At 37.1% G+C, this 24,364-nt stretch overlaps 2 protein-coding genes across 5 annotated transcripts in view; one reads left to right on the top strand and one right to left on the bottom strand.

The window, feature by feature from the left end:
- Positions 1-24,364, bottom strand: part of LOC126164839 (putative FERM domain-containing protein FRMD8P1) — a 390,611-nt gene that overhangs the window by 144,562 nt on the left and 221,685 nt on the right. The gene's annotated exons all lie outside the window — the stretch shown is intronic.
- LOC126164885 (5-hydroxytryptamine receptor 1A-like) lies at positions 696-23,650 on the top strand. Its single transcript, XM_049920276.1, has 2 exons — positions 696-1,186; positions 21,323-23,650. Exons 1-2 carry the CDS (start codon positions 724-726, stop codon positions 22,210-22,212), a joined length of 1,353 nt encoding a protein of 450 aa, XP_049776233.1. The 5' UTR covers positions 696-723; the 3' UTR covers positions 22,213-23,650.

Here is a 24,364-nt window from a genome sequence, read left to right as displayed (position 1 = left end):
TACAGCTTTCCATTCTCTCAACCAAACATGCATATCTTTGTTTCCCACACCTGGCTTCCGCCCTTATCATTGTGAAATGATGAACTGCATGCTTTGGTATAAAAAGGCACAAATTAAGGGTATAAACTCTGCAGTTTTACACAAATGTATGAGAAACACCTTTTTATAAATATAAGGTGGAAACACTGTTACCCTCACTAATATAGTAGTATCAGCACAATACATGTTCAAAAAGGACATTATTTGAAAGCTAAGTTACAAGTTCTAAAGCTAGCTTTTGTATACGCACACCACTCAGAGCCTCAACTATAAGATGAATGGTTATTTTTATTTTTTCCCATTGTGTGTATTCCACTCAGCACTTTAGAGTACCATATTAATTTCCATACAAAATTTACTTCTCTTGCTTAATATTCAGTTCCAGATTTGCACTTTTAATACAGAAAGTTGAAATTTGAATTTTTGAATGCCCCAAAGAAATGTGTTTTTTCTCCCTCTACATTCTGACCTGCAATTTACACAAGCAAGGCTCCACCATGTTCCATGAAGTTATAATTCTGAGAAGCAAACTCACACCCATTACACTTGATAACAGTTAGTCCCCGGACTGATATGACACAACACAGGAAGGAAGGGAAGAGCTGCACTATCTGTGTCCTGTGTCAACAAGAGATGAGGCAAGAGCACACCCAATGCTCTGGCAATCCCCCGGTGCAGCTGAGCATGCAGTCTCCCATGGAGAACCTCTGGGACAGGATGCATTACTCTCCATCTACCGTAGTTTCTACAGATTCGTACCTCACAAGTGTAATGTCACTTGCTGGAATGTTAGAACAATACACTACAAGCTCCAGTTTTATGGATTTAACACAAAATATCAGTGTTATAGCTAATAACAGTGTCAGCACAGATCAGTCACTAAATATCACCATAGTAAAGAGTGCTACAACACAGCTGCTGCTCTATGATTACCTCATCCCTCTAATTGGAGCACTCATCATCATACTGAATTTGGCTGTTGTGGTATCGTCTGGGTTAATAATACGAAGTGGTGTGCAGCCAAAAACAACATACTTGTTTTTGGGGAACATTGCAATGGCAGATCTGATCACAGGAATTGCAGTTGTCTTTGGGCAAGCATTCCCAAAAAATCTGAGAGATGAGACAACTTGTTTCTTCCAGTTAGGTAAGTTTTTTAATTTCTCTTAACTTTTATCAGTGAGTTGCTGTTACTTCAGCTGTGACAGCACCTAATTTCAGAAGTTCATATGTTAGAACAATTAGTTACACATATGGTTCAAATAAAAACCTAACATATATTCAAGATCAGCTTCATCTCTGCCTAGTGTTTCACAACTTTTTGATAGAATAAATATATTATTTTCAGCTTGTTTCAAGTTGGAGGCATGCTTTTATTTTCTTTGCGATTCATTTGGTCATTTAATTTCCTATGTTAGTTGCTAAATAATAAAACATTTTTATTACTAAATTAAATGGAATATTTATCATTTTCTTTGACAATGGTATAATAAGTATGTTCAGAGTTTCTCATAACAGTAACTATTAATGAAAAGTCCACAGCACTTTTGCTGCAACAAATAAAAATCAAAATTCAAGTTACTGTCAGCTGCTGTGACTTGTGGGGATTACTACCCCAAGCCCCCCCCCCCCCTCCAAACCCCCCCCACCCCCACCCCCACCCCGCAGGCATTTGAATTACAATTTTCTTCAAGATTTTTGCAGAGGGGCTACAAAAGTCATGAGTAACACGAATTTTTAAAATAGTTCACAAATAATAAATTGACAAAAGTTTAAAAGAACCCTTTTGAACCTTGCATCATCCTGTAATTTAATGTCTGAAGTAAAATCTGCTACCCAAGTAACAGAAACTTGTCAAATTTTCAATGAAGGTTTTAGTGACCCACTTGCTCAAATATTAAGCTTAAAAATCAAAGGGATTGTTATTAACAACATCAATATGCATTACAGTTAACAAAAGAATGATAATTATAAGAGTAGGAAAAAAGAGAGGGCAAAGGTGCACATTGACAAACTATTTATCGATTGTGCTCATATCCAATAAATGGGGTAGTGTAGTACATAATTAAAATCAACACATTTCTTTCACAATACAAGACAAGAATAAGAAGCACAAAGAAAGCAGTATATACAAATACATTGAGAAACTTAAAGAGACAAATACCATTTACGTTATTGTTAGTGTATGGTAAAATCTGAATTGATAGTCTAGATTACATTTACATAGTCATACGTACATTAGTTTTGAATGTGTATTATATATACTCTATTTTACTATACTAACTTTATAATATTCTTTCCTTTATAAAATGTAAGGCATATTGATTTTCAGTTTTATGTAATGCAGCATGACAACTGTGCCACCCAGCTTTCTACACGTTGCCCCACCCCTGTCCTTAAACTTGGATTTCAGTTTTATATTCATTGTAATTCTCTTGTTTTGGCATATTTGTAATGATGTATTACTTCCTTTTTAATATGCTTTGTTTCTTAAACAATTTATATCTGTATTTAATCTGTTGAATGTTTTCAGTAATGTATTGTGCTGCCATTTTTATTACTTTGTATGTAATGTGAAATTAATTTACTCAGTTTTACTACAAAATTGGTCACATGTACATGACCTCATAGCATGTGTATGGAGCCCCTTACCTCCTTCGGTATGTTCATTTTAATTCATGTTCTTTGAGACTTCTGTTAATTTATTCCTTAACTTTTTTAAATTGCCATGTTACTCGTGACTTTTGTAACCTTACTGAAAATGAGTTTACTCCATACACATGAATAAACTTGAGTTGTTGAACATAAAGTGATTAAATTCTTCCCCAGGGACCAACGCAGCAGTTAATAAATTAAAAAATCAAAGATTAATATATTCACAATGGGCCTTCATAACATTGACGAGTGTTTCACAGTTTGTTGTTGTTGTTGTGGTCTTCAGTCCTGAGACTGGTTTGATGCAGCTCTCCATGCTACTCTATCCTGTGCAAGCTTCTTCATCTCCCAGTATCTACTGCAACCTACATCCTTCTGAATCTGCTTAGTGTAGTCATCTCTTGCTCTCCCTCTACGATTTTTACCCTCCACACTGCCCTCCAATGCTAAATTGGTGATCCCTTTATGCCTCAAAACATGTCCTACCAACCGATCCCTTCTTCTAGTCAAGTTGTGCCACAAACTTCTCTTCTCCCCAATCCTATTCAATACCACCTCATTAGTTACGTGATCTACCCACCTTATCTTCAGCATTCTTCTGCAGCACCACATTTCGAAAGCTTCTATTCTCTTCTTGTACAAACTAGTTATCGTCCATGTTTCACTTCCATACATGGCTACACTCCATACAAATACTTTCAGAAACGACTTCCTGACACTTAAATCTATACTCGATGTTAACAAATTCCTCTTCTTGAGAAATGCTTTCCTTGCCATTGCCAGTCTACATTTTATATCCTCTCTACTTCGACCATCATCGGTTATTTTACTCCCTAAATAGCAAAACTCCTTTACTACTTTAAGTGTCTCATTTCCTAATCTAATTCCCACAGCATCACCCGACTTAATTTGACTACATTCCATTATCCTCGTTTTGCTTTTGTTGATGTTCATCTTATATCCTCCTTTCAAGACACTGTCCATTCCGTTCAACTGCTCTTCCAAGTCCTTTGCTGTCTCTGACAGAATTACAATGTCATCGGCGAACCTCAAAGTTTTTACTTCTTCTCCATGAATTTTAATACCTACTCCGAATTTTTCTTTTGTTTCCTTTACTGCTTGCTCAATATACAGATTGAATAACATTGGGGAGAGGCTACAACCCTGTCTTACTCCTTTCCCAACCACTGCTTCCCTTTCATGCTCCTCGACTCTTATAACTGCCATCTGGTTTCTGTACAAACTGTAAATAGCCTTTCGCTCCCTGTATTTTACTCCTGCCACCTTCAGAATTTGAAAGAGAGTATTCCAGTTAACATTGTCAAAAGCTTTCTCTAAGTCTACAAATGCTAGAAACATAGGTTTGCCTTTTCTTAATCTTCCTTCTAAGATAAGTCGTAAGGTCAGTATTGCCTCACGTGTTCCAACATTTCTACGGAATCCAAACTGATCTTCCCCGAGGTCGGCTTCTACCAGTTTGTCCATTCGTATGTAAAGAATTCGCGTTAGAATTTTGCAGCTGTGACTTATTAAACTGATAGTTCGGTAATTTTCACATCTCTCAACACCTGCTTTCTTTGGGATTGGAATTATTATATTCTTCCTGAAGTCTGAGGGTATTTGTTTCACAGTAGCCCTTATAAATGACATGTAAACAAGGAAACCAATAAGTAATAAGCAGTTTTGACTCTAGATGAGTCAGTATAAGTAGCCACTGCAGATACTTGGCAATATTCCTCTGTGTAATGTATTGTTACCTTTCTGCCATGAAGAGTTAAACATACTAACTCCTCAAATAAAAGTCCTCCTGAGCTACAATACCTCACAGTAATAAAGTTACATCTGCCTACAAAAGCTATGCATAACAAATATTGTAATTCTACAGTTAGAGACAAGTACAAAATATAAAATGGTGATCACATATCATATTTAGTTTGATGGTTTTATGAGTTATATGAAAATTATGAGGAGCTTCTCTTATTTTATGAAAGTTGCTCATAAACTACATTACAGAGATGTGTATAGCAGCAAACACAACAGTAATTACAGTGTAACATATAGCTTCCATCAGTCATACGAGTCTGCAGAAAATAAAATACGCAACTACTGGTCAAGTTAAAGAGAATTATATGCACACAGTGTTCAGTTTTATCTGTATGGAAACACTATGCATGTTTTGTATAGTTTTCACAAATCTGGTGTAGTTTTTGGAATGAATTGTTTTTACCTTCCCTACTTTGCTCATTACAGGGATAATCTTGTCTGATGTGACACATATGTTAATTAAACAAGCTTATCACGCTAAACTGTTGCCATATGTTCTTAAACCCTGTTATCAAACTCCATACCAATCTACATATTGTAATAAAGGTTGCAACTTTTATGGCTCGTTTCACTGCAAACATAGTGTGAGCAGTGAGCACAAAGATAGCAATTTAATTTGAAGTTGCTGTTATGGAGAAACTCCTCAGTCCACAATGACTGATGAGCATAAGTGTCATTTTGATTAAAAAGACACCTGAACTGGTTTTTCTAATCATGTGTCTTTCAATACTGAACACAGTATAGTCCTCAAAACAATTTCATAGAATGCAGCTGCCATTCTTGTGCCAGTAGAGATACCCAAGCTGTAGAAATTGCTTTTTTAATGGTTTATATCATTTCAAATGTTATACAATGACATCTCTGAATAGTATAGTATTACCATTGGTCTGCTAAGCCCCTTCAACGGAAAACATGATGCAATATTTTAATGCAATTTTGCAAGAATCAAAAATATTATACATAAAAAGTATCAAACTTCCAGAGAGATTAGCAAACACAGACCCAGCAGGAAGCTTCAATCTGTGAGTACTTCTTTTGCTCTCCTTCCCGGAGAAGCCAGTGGGAAAAAGTACATGGTGGGAAATTACTTGTTTTTCTGGTACATGTTTTCCCCTCTGAAGAATGCCACTGCCTAGATAGTTCAGTAAGAGGGGCACTTCCCGCAAAAGGCAAATGTCTGGGTTTATGGATATCACTTAAATCTGTTAGAACCTGCCTACTGCATTCAAGCCTAAGTCTCCCTTTGTAGTTTTGACCTTCACAGTTCCTCAAATTCCTAGATGCCACAGGATATGGCCTATCAATAGATCCCTTCTTTTAGTCAACTAGAGTGACAAAGCTATTTTTCCCCAAATTAGATTCAGTACCTCTACATTAGTTGTCTGGTCTTACAATTTAATCTTCAGTATTCTTCTGCAACATCACATTTCAGAAGCAACCATTCTCTGCTTGTCTGTATGGCCCCATTGTACAAATTTCAATTCTGTACAAGGCTGCATTGCAGGCTTCCCAGCCCTTAAATTTATATTCAGTGTTAACACACTTTTATTTGGAAACACAATACTGCTGTTGTCAGTCTGCATTTGCTCTCTCTACTTCAGTCATCATCAGTTATTTTACTGCCCAAACAGCAAATTTATCTACTTCTTTTAGTGTGTTGTTGTGGTCTTCAGTCCTGAGAGTGGTTTGATGCAGCTCTCCATGTTACTCTATCCTGTGCAAGCTTCTTCATCTCCCAGTACTTACTGCAACTTACATCCTTCTGAATCTGCTAAGTGTACTCATCTCTTGGTCCCCGTCTACGATTTTTATCCTCCACACTGCCCTCCAATGCTAAATTTGTGATCCCTTGATGCCTCAGAACATGTCATACCAACCGGTCCCTTCTTCTTGTCAAGCTGTGCCACAAACTCCTCTTCTCCCAAATTCTATTCTATACCTCCTCATTAGTTACGTGAAGCTAGTACTGGAGTGGAGTCTGAGAGAGCACTGGAGGCCTAGAGCAAGACCACCACACAGATGGGACAAAGACATCAAGAAGATCGCTGGTAACACCTGGCAGAGAACTGCCCAAGACCGTCCCACTTGGAGAAGACTTCTGAAAGCCTACCTGAATCCATGACTTAAAGAGGCCACATCATCTAATGATTGAATTGGCTGATGATGATGATGATGATGATGATGATGAGTTACGTGATCTACCCATTAATCTTCAGCATTCTTCTGTAGCACCACATTTCGAAAGCTTCTATTCTCTTCTTGTCCAAACTAGTTATCGTCCATGTTTCACTTCCATACATGGCTACACTCCATACAAATACTTTCAGAAACGACTTTCTGACACTTAAATCTATACCCGATGTTAACAAATTCCTCTTCTTCAGAAACACTTTCCTTGTCATTGCCAGTCTACATTTCATATCCTCTCTACTTCGACCATCATCAGTTATTTTGCTACCCAAATAGCAAAACTCCTTTACTACTTTAAGTGTCTTATTTCCTAATCTAATTCCCTCAGCATCACCCGACTTAATTCGACTACATTCCATTATCCTCGTTTTGCTTTTGTTGATGTTCATCTTATATCCTCCTTTCAAGACACTGTCCATTCCGTTCAACTGCTCTTCCAAGTCCTTTGCTGTCTCTGACAGAATTACAATGTCTTCGGCGAACCTCGAAGTTTTTATTTCTTCTCCATGGATTTTAATATCTACTCTGAATTTTTCTTTTGTTTCCTTTACTGCTTGCTCAATATACAGACTGAATAACATCAGTGAGAGGCTACAACCCTGTCTCACTCCCTTCCCAACCACTGCTCCCCTTTCATGCCCCTCGACTCTTTTAACTGCCATCTGGTTTCTGTACAAATTGTAAATAGCCTTCGCTCCCTGTATTTTACCCCTGTCGCCTTTAGAATTTGAAAGAGAGTATTCCAGTCAACATTGTCAAAAGCTTTCTCTAAGTCTACAAATGCTAGAAACATAGGTTTGCCTTTCTTTAATCTCTCTTCTAAGATAAGGCGTAAGGTCAGAATTGCCTTACGTGTTCCAACATTTCTACGGAATCCAAACTGATATTCCCCAAGGTCGGCTTCTATCAGTTTTTCCATTCGTCTGTAAAGAATTTGCATTAATATTTTGCAGCTGTGACTTATTAAACTGATAGTTCGGTAATTTTCACATCTGTCAACACCTGCCTTCTTTGGGATTGGAATTATTATATTCTTCTTGAAGTCTGAGGGTATTTCGTCTGTCTCATACATCTTGCTCAGCAGATGGTAGAGTTTTGTCATGACTCGCTCTCCCAAGGCCGTCAGTAGTTCCAATGGAATGTTGTCTACTCCGGGGGCCTTGTTTCGACTCAGGTCTTTCAGTGCTCTGTCAAACTCTTCACGCAGTATCGTATCTCCCATTTCATCTTCATCTACATCCTCTTCCATTTCCATTATATTGTCCACAAGTACATTGCCCTTGTATAGACCCTCTATATACTCCTTCCACCTTTCTGCTTTCCCTTCTTTGCTTAGAACTGGGTTTCCATCTGAGCTCTTGATATTCATATTCTTTCAGTGTAACATTTCCTAATCTAATTTAGTCAGCATCATCTGATTCAATTCGGCTAGAATTCTTTACCTTTGTTTTACTTTTGTTGCTGCTCATCTTATAACTTCTGGCCTTTCTGTTCAAGTAATCAAAATGTATTCCCATCTCTGCCAGTGACACTGTAATATTGTCAGTGTTTGTAAATCTTCTCCCTGAATTTTAATTCCCTTTCCAAATTTCTCCTCAGGATCCTTTATTACTTGCTCAGAAACTTGCCTCTCTCTCTTCCCAGTTGCTGCCTTCATTTTATGTCTTTCGACTCTTATAACTGAAGTCTGGTTTGTGTCAAAGTTACAGATAACCTTTCACTCCCTGGATTTTACACCTGTCAATTTCAGAACTCCAAATAAATCATTCCATACAATATCATCAAAAGCTTTTTCTACATCCTCAAATGCTACAAATGGGGGATTGGTCGTGGAGGTGCATTCAGTAATTCCATAGAATATTTGAGTAAGAATTTTTGCGAACCGTAATTACTTAAACTGGTGATTTGTTTGCGCAACTATCTGCCTTTGCCTTCTTTGGAAGTGGAATTATTGGTCTTCCTGGGTTTGAGGGTATCAAATCAATAATGAATACTGTTGAAACAGAGGCAGGTAAAAGCCACAGAAGACAACATTATTTTTGTTAAAGAGAAAGAGAGCATGTAAAAAAACAGTTCACAGACAGCAGATATTTTTAACAATTACCTTTTACAAATAGTTGAGAAAACTGGTTCAAATAGTTCAGAAAAGAAAGCAAAACAGTACACAAATGGTACAGAGGAACTTTAGTGAAATCAAAATTAATGTCATTTCCATACTTAAATAAGGAATCGCACTGTGACTCTAAAAAGTAAAGGTTCATGTGGAGATGGATTATATCTCCAATAAAACATGAAACATTAATTGCTGCCCAACAAATTTAATGTTCTTACTCTTGCATGTACTGCACCATTAATTCAGGGTGTTTACCCATGTAGATTTCAATGTGCCACTGTTACACATTCCACAGATGTCAGTAACTACTGCCTAGTGTCACTCCTTACAACATTTTCTAAACCTTTTCGGAAGATAATGTGCTCCATAGTTGTCATCCACCTGTGTAGTAATTGGATACTTAGACAATCACAGTTTGGTATTCAAAATGGCTACTCTACAGAGACAATAATTTATAGATTTACATCATCAGATATCATCATTTGGGATCATCTGTGACTTATTGACGACACTGGATATATATTAAGGAATATACTATTAAGGAATTGAAGTTTTTATGGAATTCGTAGTACAGCACATGCCCAATTTAGTTCTTATTTTAAGGAACAGAATGTAGCAAGTTACCTGAGGCTGTATGAGTAAAACAAAGAGACACGCCACATCATTTGCATGAGGAGCAATTACAGTGGAAGCCCCACAGGGTTTATACAATGGATGTCCCACAGGGTTTAACCATTGAGCCATCTTGCTTTATGTTAATGATCTACCACTTGACTCAAATCTGAAGGCAGAATAAATACTAATAGTGTACTTCCAGGAGTTTTGCTGACTTTTCATTTCCACACACAATATTTTTATGACACACACAGTGACCTTCTTCAGATACTGCAAGTTTTTTTGTTACATATACTCGATGCCTGAACTCTGACAAAACTTTGAACTACTGTTGGACTCACACCGCTATTTACAGCTGATCCTTTCTGCAGAGTATACGAGCATTTTTGTGAAGCTGAGAAAAGATGCATTTTTGTGAAAGTTACTGACTAGTTTTGCAGAAATGGGCTAGCTTTAAATTTTAAAAAAGACACAGCTCATCCAGTTCTGAAATGGCAAAAATATCCCACTTCCTGTTGTCCTTGTATAAGGACAGCAGAAAATTCTAAGTTCTTAAGTGTGCATATTGATGCAAGCTTTCCCTGGTGAAACCATGCAGTATCACTGCTAAAACATTTATGTTTCATCAGTTTTGCCATAAGAATAACTGCCAACTTTGGGGACATGGAAGTCAGTAAGTTAACATCTTTTGAATATTTTCATTCCCTGATGTCTTGTGGGATAATCTGAGACAAACCCTCAATTTAGTCATTTGCACAAAAAGCTGTAAGTGGCCAGCATGTACTCAAACAAACATTTTTTCATCTTTTTGTGAGTTCATCACGTTTGTCATGAATATGATCTGTGAAACATTTTATTAAATAACTAAGCAACTTACAATGCCTGCCTCCTACATCCTACATCATAAGTGGAAGAGTTTTCTGATGGTTGATTAATCAGAGGATTATAAAAAATTCTGGTGGAGTGTCATCTACTCACGATGCTTTGTTTCAACTTAGAATTTTAGTGTTCTGTCAAATTATTTTCATAGTATTAGGTCACCAATCACATCTTCAGCCACTTTCTCAGCTGTTTTCATAATACTGCCATTAAGATTCTTCCATTTGTAAACAATAAAATATGTATGCTACCCTAATTCACCCCAGATGGAAAATAAATGATGGTATGAGAAAGGAGACTCATTCACTGTGTAGAGAGGGTGTTCAAATGTTCAGCAATTGATGAGCACAAAAACAAAGTGGTTATCATTCTGGGTATCAACACTTCATTAGTAGAATGTCTTACCTTTGTACCTATGATGACTGTTAGTTACACATTTTGGAACTCTCTCTTCTCAAGTAAGCAGGAAAATGAGGAGAGGAGGTACTGGCTGAAGTAAAGCTATGAGTCATGCTTGGGTAGCTCAGTTGGTAGACCACTTGCCCGCGAAAGTAAAAGGTCCCAAGTTCGAGTCTCAGTCTGGCACACAGTTTTAATCTGCCAGGAAGTTTCATGAGGGAATAATGTCTGAGTTGCATTATGCATCACCTTCTTGTGTTTTTCTCTTTATACACTTCCTCCATAAGTGTGTTTGTCATTCCCCATATCAATGTTATACTACATGTTAAAGTACAATAACTCATATAAGTTACCCACTTCTTTCAAGCCTATTAGAACTCAGGGGTAGCACATGGTTTTGAAAGTTGATTATAGGTAATCACCAAGCAGTCATTTTTAATCCCAGAGGAACCTACGCATGTGATGTTTTATTACTAACATTATAATTTTAAAATACTTTATTGCCAATCTGCTATTTTTATAGCTTTTTTTCTTTTATATCCTCATTAGAGCAAGAAACAGTTTTGAAGTTTTTTCTTTTACACCTTCATTAGGACTAGAACCAGTTTTGAAGAAAAAATTCTCAGATATCACAATGGATCTGAGTATCGAAATGCCGTGTTACTTCTTTGTCAAACCAAAACACCATCATCAGATGATGTGACATAGTGAAATACATACTCACTGTAATATAGCTACCCATTTACTGATGTCTGGTGAGCCAGAGTACCTGTAACACATCTCATGGTCATCATGTGCGGTGGCAATAGTTCTTTATTGTGCTCAAAATGACTATGTGCTAATCGGTCAAAATATCAGGCTTGTCAAGGGTTTTACACAGCTGAACTCCTACAAGTTATGTGAACATTTGGCATGCCAGGGGAAGCTCAAGTTCTACATCATTTAAAACAAGTTGCAATTTTTTTCATCACTTTGAAATCTCAAGAAGATCTGATGGGATATTTATGCAACTCTTCCAGACAGTACTACTGATATTGTCTGTAAGGTCACGAATACACAGCATGAAGAGCAAGGGTCTGCCCGGTTGTTAACATATGACATGACAAACAAGGCTACAAAAACACTTTTCTGGATGACACTTTTAACTACTACATCTGTTGACAACTCTCCATCTGAGATAACATGTTGTGTTATCCCTACCAAGAAATTCTCAATCTAGGAACAAATTTCATTTAATGCCCCATATGTTCACAACTCCCATCTAAATACTGAAGCATGCCAGATGCTTGCAGAGAAAAAATAAAAAGAAAAAAAACTTGTTATAGCTGCTGATTTTAAATTGATACAAAATTGAAAGCAGTTATGCTTCAAGATTCAGTACTAAAGTCATGTTTTCAAACTGAATTTCTTTGAATCTACCAGATAAAATGCCCAGTGAGCAAACTGTTTCAGTAAAGTTTCAACTAATATGTATATGAAGATGTGTGTAAATTTTGAGTAAATTTGGTTATCTCAGCTCATTCTGCATTATTTACTGAGCTACCACAGACAGGAGCAGTTCAGGTATAGAAGTAAACATTGAAAGGAACTTTGGCAAAGCAAGCTTGTTCATATTTTGTAATAAAATAAAAGAGAGAAAATGACCTTTTCATCACTGTACCTCAAGTACTATAAAATATCACAAGTTCATAAAATAGTTTTCCTGAGATCTTCAATGAAATGTTTCTACCCTGAAACCTGTGGCAAAAAAGTAGCAAATAAATTCAAGTGGATCATACAGGACATAAAAATGTCCAGAAAATTTCCCGTTAAGGAAAAGGCAGCTGCACAGTGAACTAAAATACAACACAAATACTGATTTCATTGAATACGTCAGACTTCAAGAAATCATATTTAACTCACGAGATGACTTTTCTGTAATGTATACTATAAGGTGTGGTCCCTGAGATTCCTATCTGTAAACCAAGATTTAACCTGTAAATCATTTGAAAATTTAATTTATGTCATATAACATTCATGGTTACAAATATACAAGTGTTGTTTAAATACTCCTTTCTGATTTTATTGCACTAACTAAAGCCAAAAGTATTTTATTTTTGTATCAAGCAAAAATCACATACTTCTGTGAAGTTTTTTCAATAGTACACAAAAAAAACTGTTGGCGAACTGAATTTTATGTACTGAAAAATTATGGTATCTCTCTAGAAAGCAAATTTTTGCATAAAACTAATTTCTGGGGTTTAAACTTGCATATAAAAACTGAACTCGATAGCCAGAAAAAGAAAGGCTGCAAAATTAATATTCAGTACTGAGATCTACATCTTTCTTTACCACAAGTCGGAACACATTTAATTTTAACTAACACTAAGTATTTTGTTGGAGAAAAAGAAAGGTCATCATTACTACTGTCTTGAAGTTCTTTCTCTGAATGGTCCTCTTGTTCGCTAGCAGAATGATGACCACTGGCTATTGAAAAATCGTTGTTTTCTTTGTCTACTTCTTGTTCTATATCATTGACATCATTCTCCACCCACCGACAAAAAATTTCATAGAGTGTGTAAAATCGTCACATTCTTGCTAACACATATTGTACTGAACTGACAAAAGCAGGTACGTAGTTCACAAGACGTGATCTATGAGACCCAATCACATGTCAACAACACTCAAATAAAGCAATAACGCAACTGGCAATAATAATCTGGAGGATCGGTGATTAATAGAGCGTATGTGGTGTATAAAAATGATCTGCCATAATTGACATACGAGAGCGATTTGTAAAGTTCTGGTGCGGTAAGAGAGACCACACCTTGTGAGTTAAGGGTTTAAAAGAGTTACAGAGGCAATAAAACTACTGGCAAACAATAGGATAATTGGAATTCATAATAAATTTCAAAAATTTACCTGAAAGAAACACTATTGCAAACCAAATTCAAATATGTGGGCACTTCAATGGATTATTTATAAATGCAACAGAATCTGACATCATTGCAACCAAATAAATCCATTTGACCTCAATGCAAATTCTGAACACCTTAAAAATTTTCAAAGCTGCCATGAAAGCTGTAGAAGATGTAATCTCAGCATTAAAAAAGAAAAATGCTGCATGTAGGATGCAAGTTATTAAAGCAACAGACAAGTCAATAACACACTCACTGTCTCCAGTAAGCAATTTTTTCAAAAGGCCTGCTTGCCAGAGGTACTGGGGTGTGTTGAAATTAAATGAATTTTCATAAAGGGAACCAGAGAGGTCACAGGAAGTTATCATCCTCTTCTAATAATTTCCGGGTATGCAGCCGGATCCCGTCGACATTCTGCCACGATATTTCGGCCCAGAGACGTCCGGCCATCATCAGGTGAGTACACAACTACTGAAGAGCCCAGGTGCAGTCGCGGTATTTATGCCGAATCTCGCGCGAGATTCGGCATAAATACCGCGACTGCACCTGGGCTCTTCAGTAGTTGTGTACTCACCTGATGATGGCCGGACGTCTCTGGGCCGAAATATCGTGGCAGAATGTCGACGGGATCCGGCTGCATACCCGGAAATTATTAGAAGAAGAAATACGCCGGGAAAATTTCAGAAGTCACAGTTATCATCCTATCTCAATTCTTCAAGCCATCTCTAAAATATCTGAGGCAAAACCAAAACATTATTACAAAATACTCTATGATCCAGGAACAACAAGAGAAAAAGCATTAAAGAAGCATTTAACATTTTTGTTGAGAAACTAAACACATAATTGGGCAAGGACAACAAGATTGTAGGAATCTTCTGTGACCTCATACTGTAAATTATGCCTCGCTTATTAAGAAACTTAACAAATATGGCATTACAGGCAATTTCCTTAAATAGTGTAAGTCGTACTTATGGAACAGAAACAAAGAGTTACTGCTCTTTATTATTATTGTGACTGGAAAAGTTTGTTACTGGACTGAGGATTTCTTGCTAACAAGGGAGCCTCCCCATTGCACCCCCCTCATATTTAGCTATAAGTTGGCACAGTGGATAGGCCTTGCAAAACTGAACACAGATCAATCGAGAAAACAGGAAGAAGTTGTGTGAAACTATGAAAAAAATAAGCAAAATATACAAACTGAGTAGTCCATGCAGAACATATGTAACATCAATGAACTTCTGAGCACAGCATCGCCGTGGTCTTGTGGTTAGCGTGAACAACTGCGGCGCGAGAGATCCTTCGTTCAAGTCTTCCCTCAAGTGAAAATTTTAATTTTTTATATAATCAATTTCGCTCTCCAAAATTCCAGGACTTGTTCATATTTGCTCGGACATTTGCGGGATTTGACGGTCTACACACGGAAAAATTTGAAAACGTGAAAAACACATGTTTTGGCAGAGCACAGGGAAAACTGTGCGACTATGAAACTGTTGCATTCATTTATTGCAGTTTATGTGACAAACTATTATGTTTTCATTACTTTTTTGGGAGTGATTATCACATCCACAAGAAAACCTAAATCGGGCAAGCTAGAAGAATCTTATAACCCATTCGCCAAGTGTACAAGTTAGTTGGGTCGACAATATATTCCTGTCATGTGACGCACATGCCGTCACCAGTGTCGTATAGAATATATCAGATGTGTTTTCCTGTGGAGTAATCGGTTGACCTATGACTTTGCGATCAAATGTTTTCGGTTCCCATTGTAGAGGCGTGTCCTTTCGTCTACTAATCGCACGGTTTTACGGTGCAGTCGCAAAACACAGACACTAAACTTATTACAGTGATCAGAGACGTCAATGAACGAACGGACAGATCATAACTTTGCGAAAATAAAGAAAGTAAACTTTTCACTCGAGGGAAAACTTGAACCAAGGACCTCTCATTCCGCAGCTACTCACGCTAACCACAGGACCACGGCGCTCCTGAGCTCTGAGTTCTACTTGATGTTCCCTATGTTGCGCATGGACTACTCAGTTTGTATATTTTGCTTATTTTTTTCATAGTTCCACACAACTTCTTCCTGTTTTCTCGATTGATCTGTGTTCAATTTTTCAGGGCCTATCCACTGTGCCAACTTATAAATAAATCTGAGGGGGGTGCGATGGGGAGGTTCCCTTGTAAGGAGGACGCAGCATGTTATCTCAGATGGAGGAGAAGTAACATTGGATTGTAGTGACACAGAACTGTTGACACAAGCATTCGTAATATTGCCACTGGCACAGTCAGAGGGTATGTTTAATTTAGCTACACTATGTGATATGTATCATAAAGTTGATACACACATCTATATGTTTGTCTGCTGTCCATCATGGACTGGCCACTGTTGAGCCTACTAAGCGTGTCAAAGATGTTTAGAGGATGAACCCTAGTCAGCTGTGCGACTTGCTCGTACCACATAATGAAGAAGAAAAAGAAGAAGAAGAAGAAGAAGAAACAAAATAACAAAAACAACAAGAATCAAATATATGTGAGAGAAAAATTAAACAAATTAAAATCATAGTGCACCAAGAACACAGTATATATCAACTTTACAAGACATAGCTAAATTAGACTTTACTTGTGACTGCACCAGCAGCGGGAGTACAAATGCTAGTGTCAACAATTTTGTGACTAGTGTGTCGGACTGTCGCTATTCGTGTCGTATTTAATGACCTTGCAGGCAATATTAACACACAGCTGCCAACCTTGAGAAGATGCTGTCAGTAGTCACATGCCAAAAGTGGAGGGCGGTCCAGGAGGCCTCCACCCGAAAATTTTAAAAATTAGAAGCCTGATTTAGGCCTTTAAACATTACATTCAGACACTGTTTCATTTAATATTATCATTTGTGCTAGGCTGGTTTTTATGGAAAATCATCAGTTGCCAAAGAAACAAAAAAGTTTAATTCCTTGCTTTTTGTTGAAGCACTCCTTCCCCTACCCATATGTGAAGAATAGGAGCCGGCCCTAACGATGGGACATATCCTCTGCCATACACTTCACAGTGGTTTGGAGAGTATGGATGAGGATGCAGATAATAACACTTCAGAGTGCCCCACAAGGCCCCAGTCCTATTCTGCTCCAAATGAATGATTTCCATTAAATATCACCTATCCATCAATTATACTTGCAGACAGTACTTCTGTATTAGTTGAAAATCAGAAAAATTCTGAAATCACTAATCAGTATCTTCAGTAATGTAGAAACTTGGTTTCACTTAAATAGGATGAATCTAAACATATCGAACACTCACATGATGCAGTTCAAAACCAAACATTCAAGACTGTGCTGAATTGTTGTGATTAAATTTGGATAAAAATTTGAGCTGGCAAACACACATTGAGTATCTGGACAACAAAGTGACCGATTTTTCAAATGCAATGGAAATATCAACTGCAACTGTTATGGACACACAAACAGCAGTATTTCATAATATTGTTGTTTGTGTGTCTGTAACATAACAATGGTGTAGTGGGTGGGGAGAAGGAATGGCAAATGGTCAGTCTCACTGCTATGTATGCAAGCACAATGATAAGTAAACTATTCATCCAGACGAAAGGCAAACCGAGGCCAGTGGCCGAGAACACCACGAATTGGCACAGATTTAGAATGCCTCACTTGTGCAAAGTACAGCTCACCCTTTTTACACACAATAGCCAATTTCCAATTGGATGCAGGCAGGTCATATATCCATACACATCTGTCCCTGTCCTAGATCACTAAGTAGCTGCAATTTTCTACTCCAGATGCAATGTATTCACAATTCATGAGATCAGGTGTATCTGCATGTACATTTACATCTGCACAGGCTTAATATGGCCTCAGTTTACTGAATTTTAACAGTGAACCTTCTAAACCAGCAAAAAGATTCGAGAGACGATGCAAGCCTGACAGCTTTAAACTACAATCTTCAACAGCTTTATTGTTTGAAGACAGAGCAAAAGTTACAGGACTATATCAATCTAGACACCTCTAATATACTCATTGATGATGCAGAAGGTTACAAAACAGACTAATGACTTCAAAAACAAAATAAAAACAGAGAATTTAGATTAGAAAGGAATAAACCGATAAGACTTGTCACAGGAGAGGAGTGTTATAGGTAATTTTGAGTAATGAACACAAGATTATTAGTGTTTTGAAGCAAAGTGTAGTGTTCAGCATTATCAAATGTGGTTTATGGTCTGAAAATTATACTAGGCACATAGGTGACACTGCTCCTCATATTGATATAACACAGTGTCACTGTGCAAGCAGTATGAAGAGTCATGAGCGCAGCGTTCTCTGAAACATATAATGCAAAGCTAGGAAAAGTAGTCAATAAATAATAGCATTCATAATTTCATTGACTATATTAACTATCACCCATCATTAAACAGCTCTGCTCTATTTCTGTGTATGATGGCTCTAGTGCAATATTATAAAATTGGCAGCAAAGCCTTCTACTGATTACTACTCATTCAACATTCACTCAGTTACACAGATAATTGCTACAGGATAACTGTTAATTACATTCTGCTTGAGTGGAGGTCTGTACACTTGAACGTATTTATATAGTATGCTCCTTTGAGAAGAAACAGTCAAGATATGAGTCAGAATCACAAATAGATAACAATAAAAATAATGGAATTCCAGAACTAACAATGTGAGGTATACAGAGCCAAATGAGGTATTTAAGAAAGATAAAGGGCAAGAATTGATGCTCTTCATTTTGAAATTATTACAAATGAAGGAAACTTTATACAAAAGAAACTTGCTAAATTATGTATGAAATGTCTTTGTAGGAGGACAATTCTGCAAAACTGGAACAACACAGAGATTTCTCATTCGATATTCATTCAGACATTCACAAAGAAGGCGACAGACAACGAGGGGCAAAAAGCTATACACATATCAGCATACTTTCAGTAAGATACAAGATGTTCACAGAATTATCACGAACCACACAGGGTAAAAAACAAAGTGGCTGAACCATCTGCAAGTCATGATGAATTATAAAGTAAAGAGAGCAGTATGAAGTACCATTATATCTGGCATTTATAGAATGATACAGGTTTTGAAGCAGAATTGACAAAGTCTGTACTGATAGCTCTAGAAAAATTAGGCTTAGGTCCAATTTATGTTGGTATACAGAAAAACGTGTACTAAGTATTTCATTGCACTTCATCAGGACAGTTGGAATTCAAAGATGAAAGAGGAGTCTGACAAGATTTCGTACCACAATCTTGTTAGTGGAACCTGTCTGAGATGACTTGGTTTTGCTGACAGTGATGTACAGCCTATCTCCAGTGCCACAAACCTTGACAACAAATAGAACTTAATAAAGTGAGTCAGAAATGAGGTTTAAACATCATTTAATTATCAGAAGGCAAACACACTGAAAAGAAAACAGTACAAATTAATAGTGGGTCCTTTATGGACAAGTTCCTATATTTAGGGCAGATGAAGACAATGACTGACAGACAGTGAAAGAAATGGACAGAACAATAAAAATGCACAGAAGCACTTTTGGTAAACCTACTAGGCCTGTCAAAATTAAGCTTCCTGCATATCTGAAAAGCAAAGTGTGCAGTACCAGTTGTGACTTTTTGCTGAGGGTCTCTAAGCAAACAACAGAAACATACAAGACAAAAATTATTAGGAGAGACAGGAAAACAAGGGAATGGAGCAGGAAACAGACTGGATAAATAATTATGACCATTGTGATGAATGCAAGTGGACAGGAATATAGGTAAATAATGGTAGATGGATCGACAACACAAGAAAGTCTACACCTGATCCCGAGTGATGAGAAAAGTCTGGGTTGACAACCTAATGGAAGATGGATAGAATCAATTTGAAAAAATACAGGAGCAACAGGGATGCATATGTGTCAGGACATAATGATAGAAAAAGCTAACAAAAGGCATTATATGGGACCTGTTAAAAAAATTCCAGAATTTTCTCCACAAAAGTTTTCCATCCTTACCTTTTACTTATTGTGCATTATCTCATTCAAAATACTCTCCCAGACAATTGATACACCGATCCCAACACCATTTTCATTTCTGGAAGCAGTCTTGGTGAGCCCCTTGTCGGATCGCACAAGGTGCCGTCTGCAAATTTTCTTTTATCTCATCTATTGTTGCAAATCTTCATCCTTTCAATGGCATTTTCAACTTTGGAAATAAAAGAAAGTCTGCAGTGGCCATGTCCCATGAGACAGCACAGTGACTTCGTTTTTTGTGCAATAGTCACAGACCTACATGGATGAATGTGCAGCCTGCGTTATTGTGATGTAAGAGGCATGAATTGTCTCTCCATACCAACCAGCAAGGATTCTGAAAACATCTATCACGCAAAACACAAGTCACACTTTTCCCACATGGCATACTGGAAGCTTTGGATCAAGGCAGTCAGGTTGATGCAGCATTTCTTGATTTTCAAAAAGCATTTGACTCAGTACCACATCTATGCTTATTATCAAAATTATGATCATGTGGGGTAACAAGCTAAATTTGTGACTGGACTGACAGTTTTTCGGTAGGGAGGATGCAACATGTTATCTCACATGAAGAGTCATTATCATCATCATCACAATCATCATCATCATTATCCACGTGTTATTCACTGCTTGCCCAAGCATAACCTTTTCCAGTTATACGCATCCCTGTTTTCTAATGTCACTACATGCCCGTGTATTAAGATGTGACCACAGTCCTCTCTTGTGTCTTCCATCATTTACCTCTCATATGTCTGGTCACAACTCCATCACTGTTTATTTTCCTATCTCTCTTAACAGTTTCAAATACAACTCTGTCCTCTGCGCACTAACTCTGTCCTCTGCGCACTGAATGAACACAGTTTCTGGATGGTTTTCACATTAGACATCTGTGCCTCATTGTCACGAGTTGAAACTGATAAACACATAGGTTGCAATCTTCCTCTTCTGACACTTAGTTTTGAAAACTTTACTTAGTTTAGAAAAAGCACCACAGGTCATATTTTGCTGTCAACAGACTCATCTTCAACTGCCTTCAACTGCTCTAAATAAAAATATTCATTAAATGATTTTATGACCCCACTACTAATGTAAACTATTTTCTTTTCTATGTATTCACAGAAAATAACTTCAGTCTTAATATACCATATTTTAAGGCCTACTTTCATTTGTTGTGGAAGTTTACCTCTTCACTAGAGGCAAACAGTACAATGTCAGGATCAAAATGTTGGTTTACTTATTTTCCATTAACACTTATTCCCTGTTCCACTTTACTAGTACAAGTTTTGAAAACATGTCTTGCAAATGTTGAGGATAGTTTCAGCAACAGGAATTTTCATGCCTACTGGACACTAGATAACAGATGGAGCAGAAGTTTTAAGCAGCTATGCGTACTAAGAGTTAATATGTTAGCCAATTAAAGAGTGTCACAAAGTAACACTTCTGTGACATCCTTCATGCGTACTTTCACATAAACGCAGCAAACATTAACTTCAGATATGGTGCATAGTTATTGCAAATATTAAGAAAAATATTTTTTATGTATACTCCTTCACTTTGGTGGTTATTGTTAGCTAATGATAATAAATCCAGAAATTACTGCTGTTAGCATATGGTGAAGTGTGTTTCTTTCTACAATTATTGACCTATTGCTATGCACAGTTGCTGTCACTTTTTGTATCATTTATAGGTATGATTCTATCGAGTACCCTCTCATCAGTATGGAGTGTGGGTCTGATTGCTGTGGACCGCTTCCTTTACATCGGTTACGGCCTGCAGTACCAGCGTTGGCTGTATCCGAGAAGAGCTCGACTACTGATTGCGAGCACCTGGGTTCTCGGAATAGTTGTCGGATTCCTTCCTGCTTTTGGGTGGTCTGGTAATACTAATAACGGAAGAGTCTGTTGGTTCATTCGAATGCCAGCCGGACTTGTCTTACTGGTAACATACCTTGGCATAATTCCTGTGATCACTGTAATTATACTTTATTCTATCATTTTGTACCGTGCCTTAAAAAAGGTCCGTCAGCTGCAAAGAGCTGATGAAGAAGCTAATACAAATGGTTCAACTCAGAATCAGAGATCACCCAAAAACAATGTAAAAAATATGCGCATCTTTCGAGGAGGAATGAGTACACAAATGGAACCAAAGTCAAAACCTAAAAAGGCAAAAGCTGTTAAAGTTGTCCTCTTTACCACAGGTTCTTTTGTCATAACATGGGTGCCGTATTTTGTCGCCTGTGTCATGTATCTTTTGTGTAAAGATGAGAAAACGTGCAAAACTCTAAGCGTTATCATTGCAGCCCCGCTGGCGATTCTAGGGTTTTTAAACTCGCTAATCAATCCTGTAATCTACGCGTGGTGGCACAATGGTTTTAGGACTTTCTTAAGAAAGAAGGTCAATCAGTTACAAAAATACAGAAGTGATCGAAGCAATAAGAGCTCGACAACAGGGAGTCGCAGCACGCGAACGACGTCGGGCAGGAGCAGTGGCAAGTCCAGCGCGTGCAGAAACTCTGGCAGCAGGGAAACAGGTGCACTTGCCCCAATGGAAGCAAGCAGAGATGAAACACACTTATAGAAACTGCACAGTTCTTACATCTAAGACAAGATCTGCATAAACTATGTTTGGTACTCTGGACAGGAATGCTTACTTAGTAGTGTTTATAGCATTCAGCCAGTGAAAACCCTAAGTTCAATTTCAGTGTTGTGCTGCTCTACAATTTTAGTTCCTTCTTTTAATATCACTATGTTCTGTTCACAAGGGCAGAGATGTATTGTAAAGGTATGAGAATAACTTTTAGCTGACCTATTTCTATTTTTTGATTACTACATCACAGACTCCTAAAATTATCTGCATGTATATTTTTTTTTAATTTTGCACTTCCCCAAGAATTGGGAAGATGGAGAATATTTTGTTTGGTCAATCAAGAACAAAAATCTTGTGACTTCATTTGCCTCATCCTTCAACAGGTTTGTAATTTTCATGTGTGAAATGTGTAATTACAGTGAAAGCAAGAATTTATTGAAACTGAAATCAAACTGGTAAACAACAGCACTTTTTTACATAAAAAAACATAATTAGCTGTTCAGGGAGTGACAGAAACAGTGTATATAGGAGAGAGGGAGGAGAAGGAAGGCATCCGCCACATAAGAGATTGCAGGGATGAGTGTTACATACTCAGTGCAGAAATACAACAAGTAAATGATGAAAGTTAAATTCAAAGACCCAAAACCAGCAAGCCAGCAATTTTGGTACAAACACCTTTCACTGCTGGTCTTTAAGGGTGACTGCAAAATATTTTTAAACAAGAGAAGATAAATGAAAAAAGGAAGGAAAAAGAACAGAAATACAACTGGCAGTCACATCAAAACAGTAAGAAATTTAATTCCTTGTCAAGACAAAATGAACATCCTAGGTAAATAAAGAATGCAGAGCTGATACATGCACCTTCATTCAATCAATCTTGTGGTGTAGTATTTCCAAGATGGTCTACTGGATACTGCTAAGTACATCGATATGTGATGTTGACGTGCAAGTTGTTTGGTTTGTGTCAGTCTGAGAGACTTGTCTTGGGCTACACACAGATGCTTTGATTTGGCTGTTAGGTCATTGTCCAAAGGTTTTCTCTGAATATGAATTAATATTGCCAACAATGAGTCACAGCATAAAGGAAACATATGCAAGAGCTAATTGCACCCACTGCTAATCAACTAACAGCAAACACCAAGAGTAACATACAGTAGCCTATGGAATGTGCACTGCTTTCAAAAAAATGCATACATTCCCTCAAAAGTTCTGTTATACTTGGAATTATATGTCTGTATTTACACAGGATGAACCAACTTCTTTATTTATCACCTATCAGAAACTAAGTATTGTTATAACTTAATATATTTCATGTCAGTGAGCATGTTAAATGATCTCTATTTTTGGTAGACATTTTTATTTGTGAATCTCTTGTCGTCAAAAGGATTTGACATAAATGAGTTCTCTATATCATTCTCTCTTTTTTTCAAACTTTTTAAGTTTTTACACTTCTATAAGTTAAGTGTTTTGTAACTTCAATTTTGTTAATAAAAGATTAAGATTAAGTAAATGTGTTTATTTTTGTGACTGGAATATAACCCCCCCCCCCCCCCCCCACTCCACACACACACACACACACACACACACACACATTATTCAAATATAAACTAAACAACTAAATATTTTTAAATTTTCGCATAGCACAACTCATTGCTATATCACTTTTCAACATATAATTTCCTCACACAGTTAAGTTCACCAGTGCTTACAAAGAATTTGTTTGGGCTCTGTCCAACTGTGTATGAAATGCATAATTTACCTCTCTATTACATCAGAGCTTCTTGGTACCCAATGCTTCTTTGAGCCATCTGAACATAACTGAAATTGCTTGGAGAAAGGTTTTTTGAGTACGAAGTCTGTCCAGCGATAGTAGCAGCTCTTAAATGAGCCATAAGGGGTCATACATTGTCAGGTTGCAACAGAACACACATAAACAGCAACATATGATTTAATTTTGATTTCAGAAGAAAGAGATTTTTATTTACTTTTTGTTTCTAAGGAATGATACTGAATTCTTGTAAATGCTCCAAGCTGGTATTTTTTTGTGTCAAAAGCAGCTCAGTATAACATTTACTGCAGATGCTTTGGTTTAGAATTTGTTCAGTACTGATGACACAAAACTGGCGCTTGTCACTCATTCTCT

This window comes from Schistocerca cancellata, chromosome 1 (genome assembly GCF_023864275.1).
Source record: "Schistocerca cancellata isolate TAMUIC-IGC-003103 chromosome 1, iqSchCanc2.1, whole genome shotgun sequence".
Lineage (NCBI taxonomy): Eukaryota > Metazoa > Arthropoda > Insecta > Orthoptera > Acrididae > Schistocerca > Schistocerca cancellata.
This window is presented reverse-complemented; position numbering and strand designations above follow the sequence as displayed.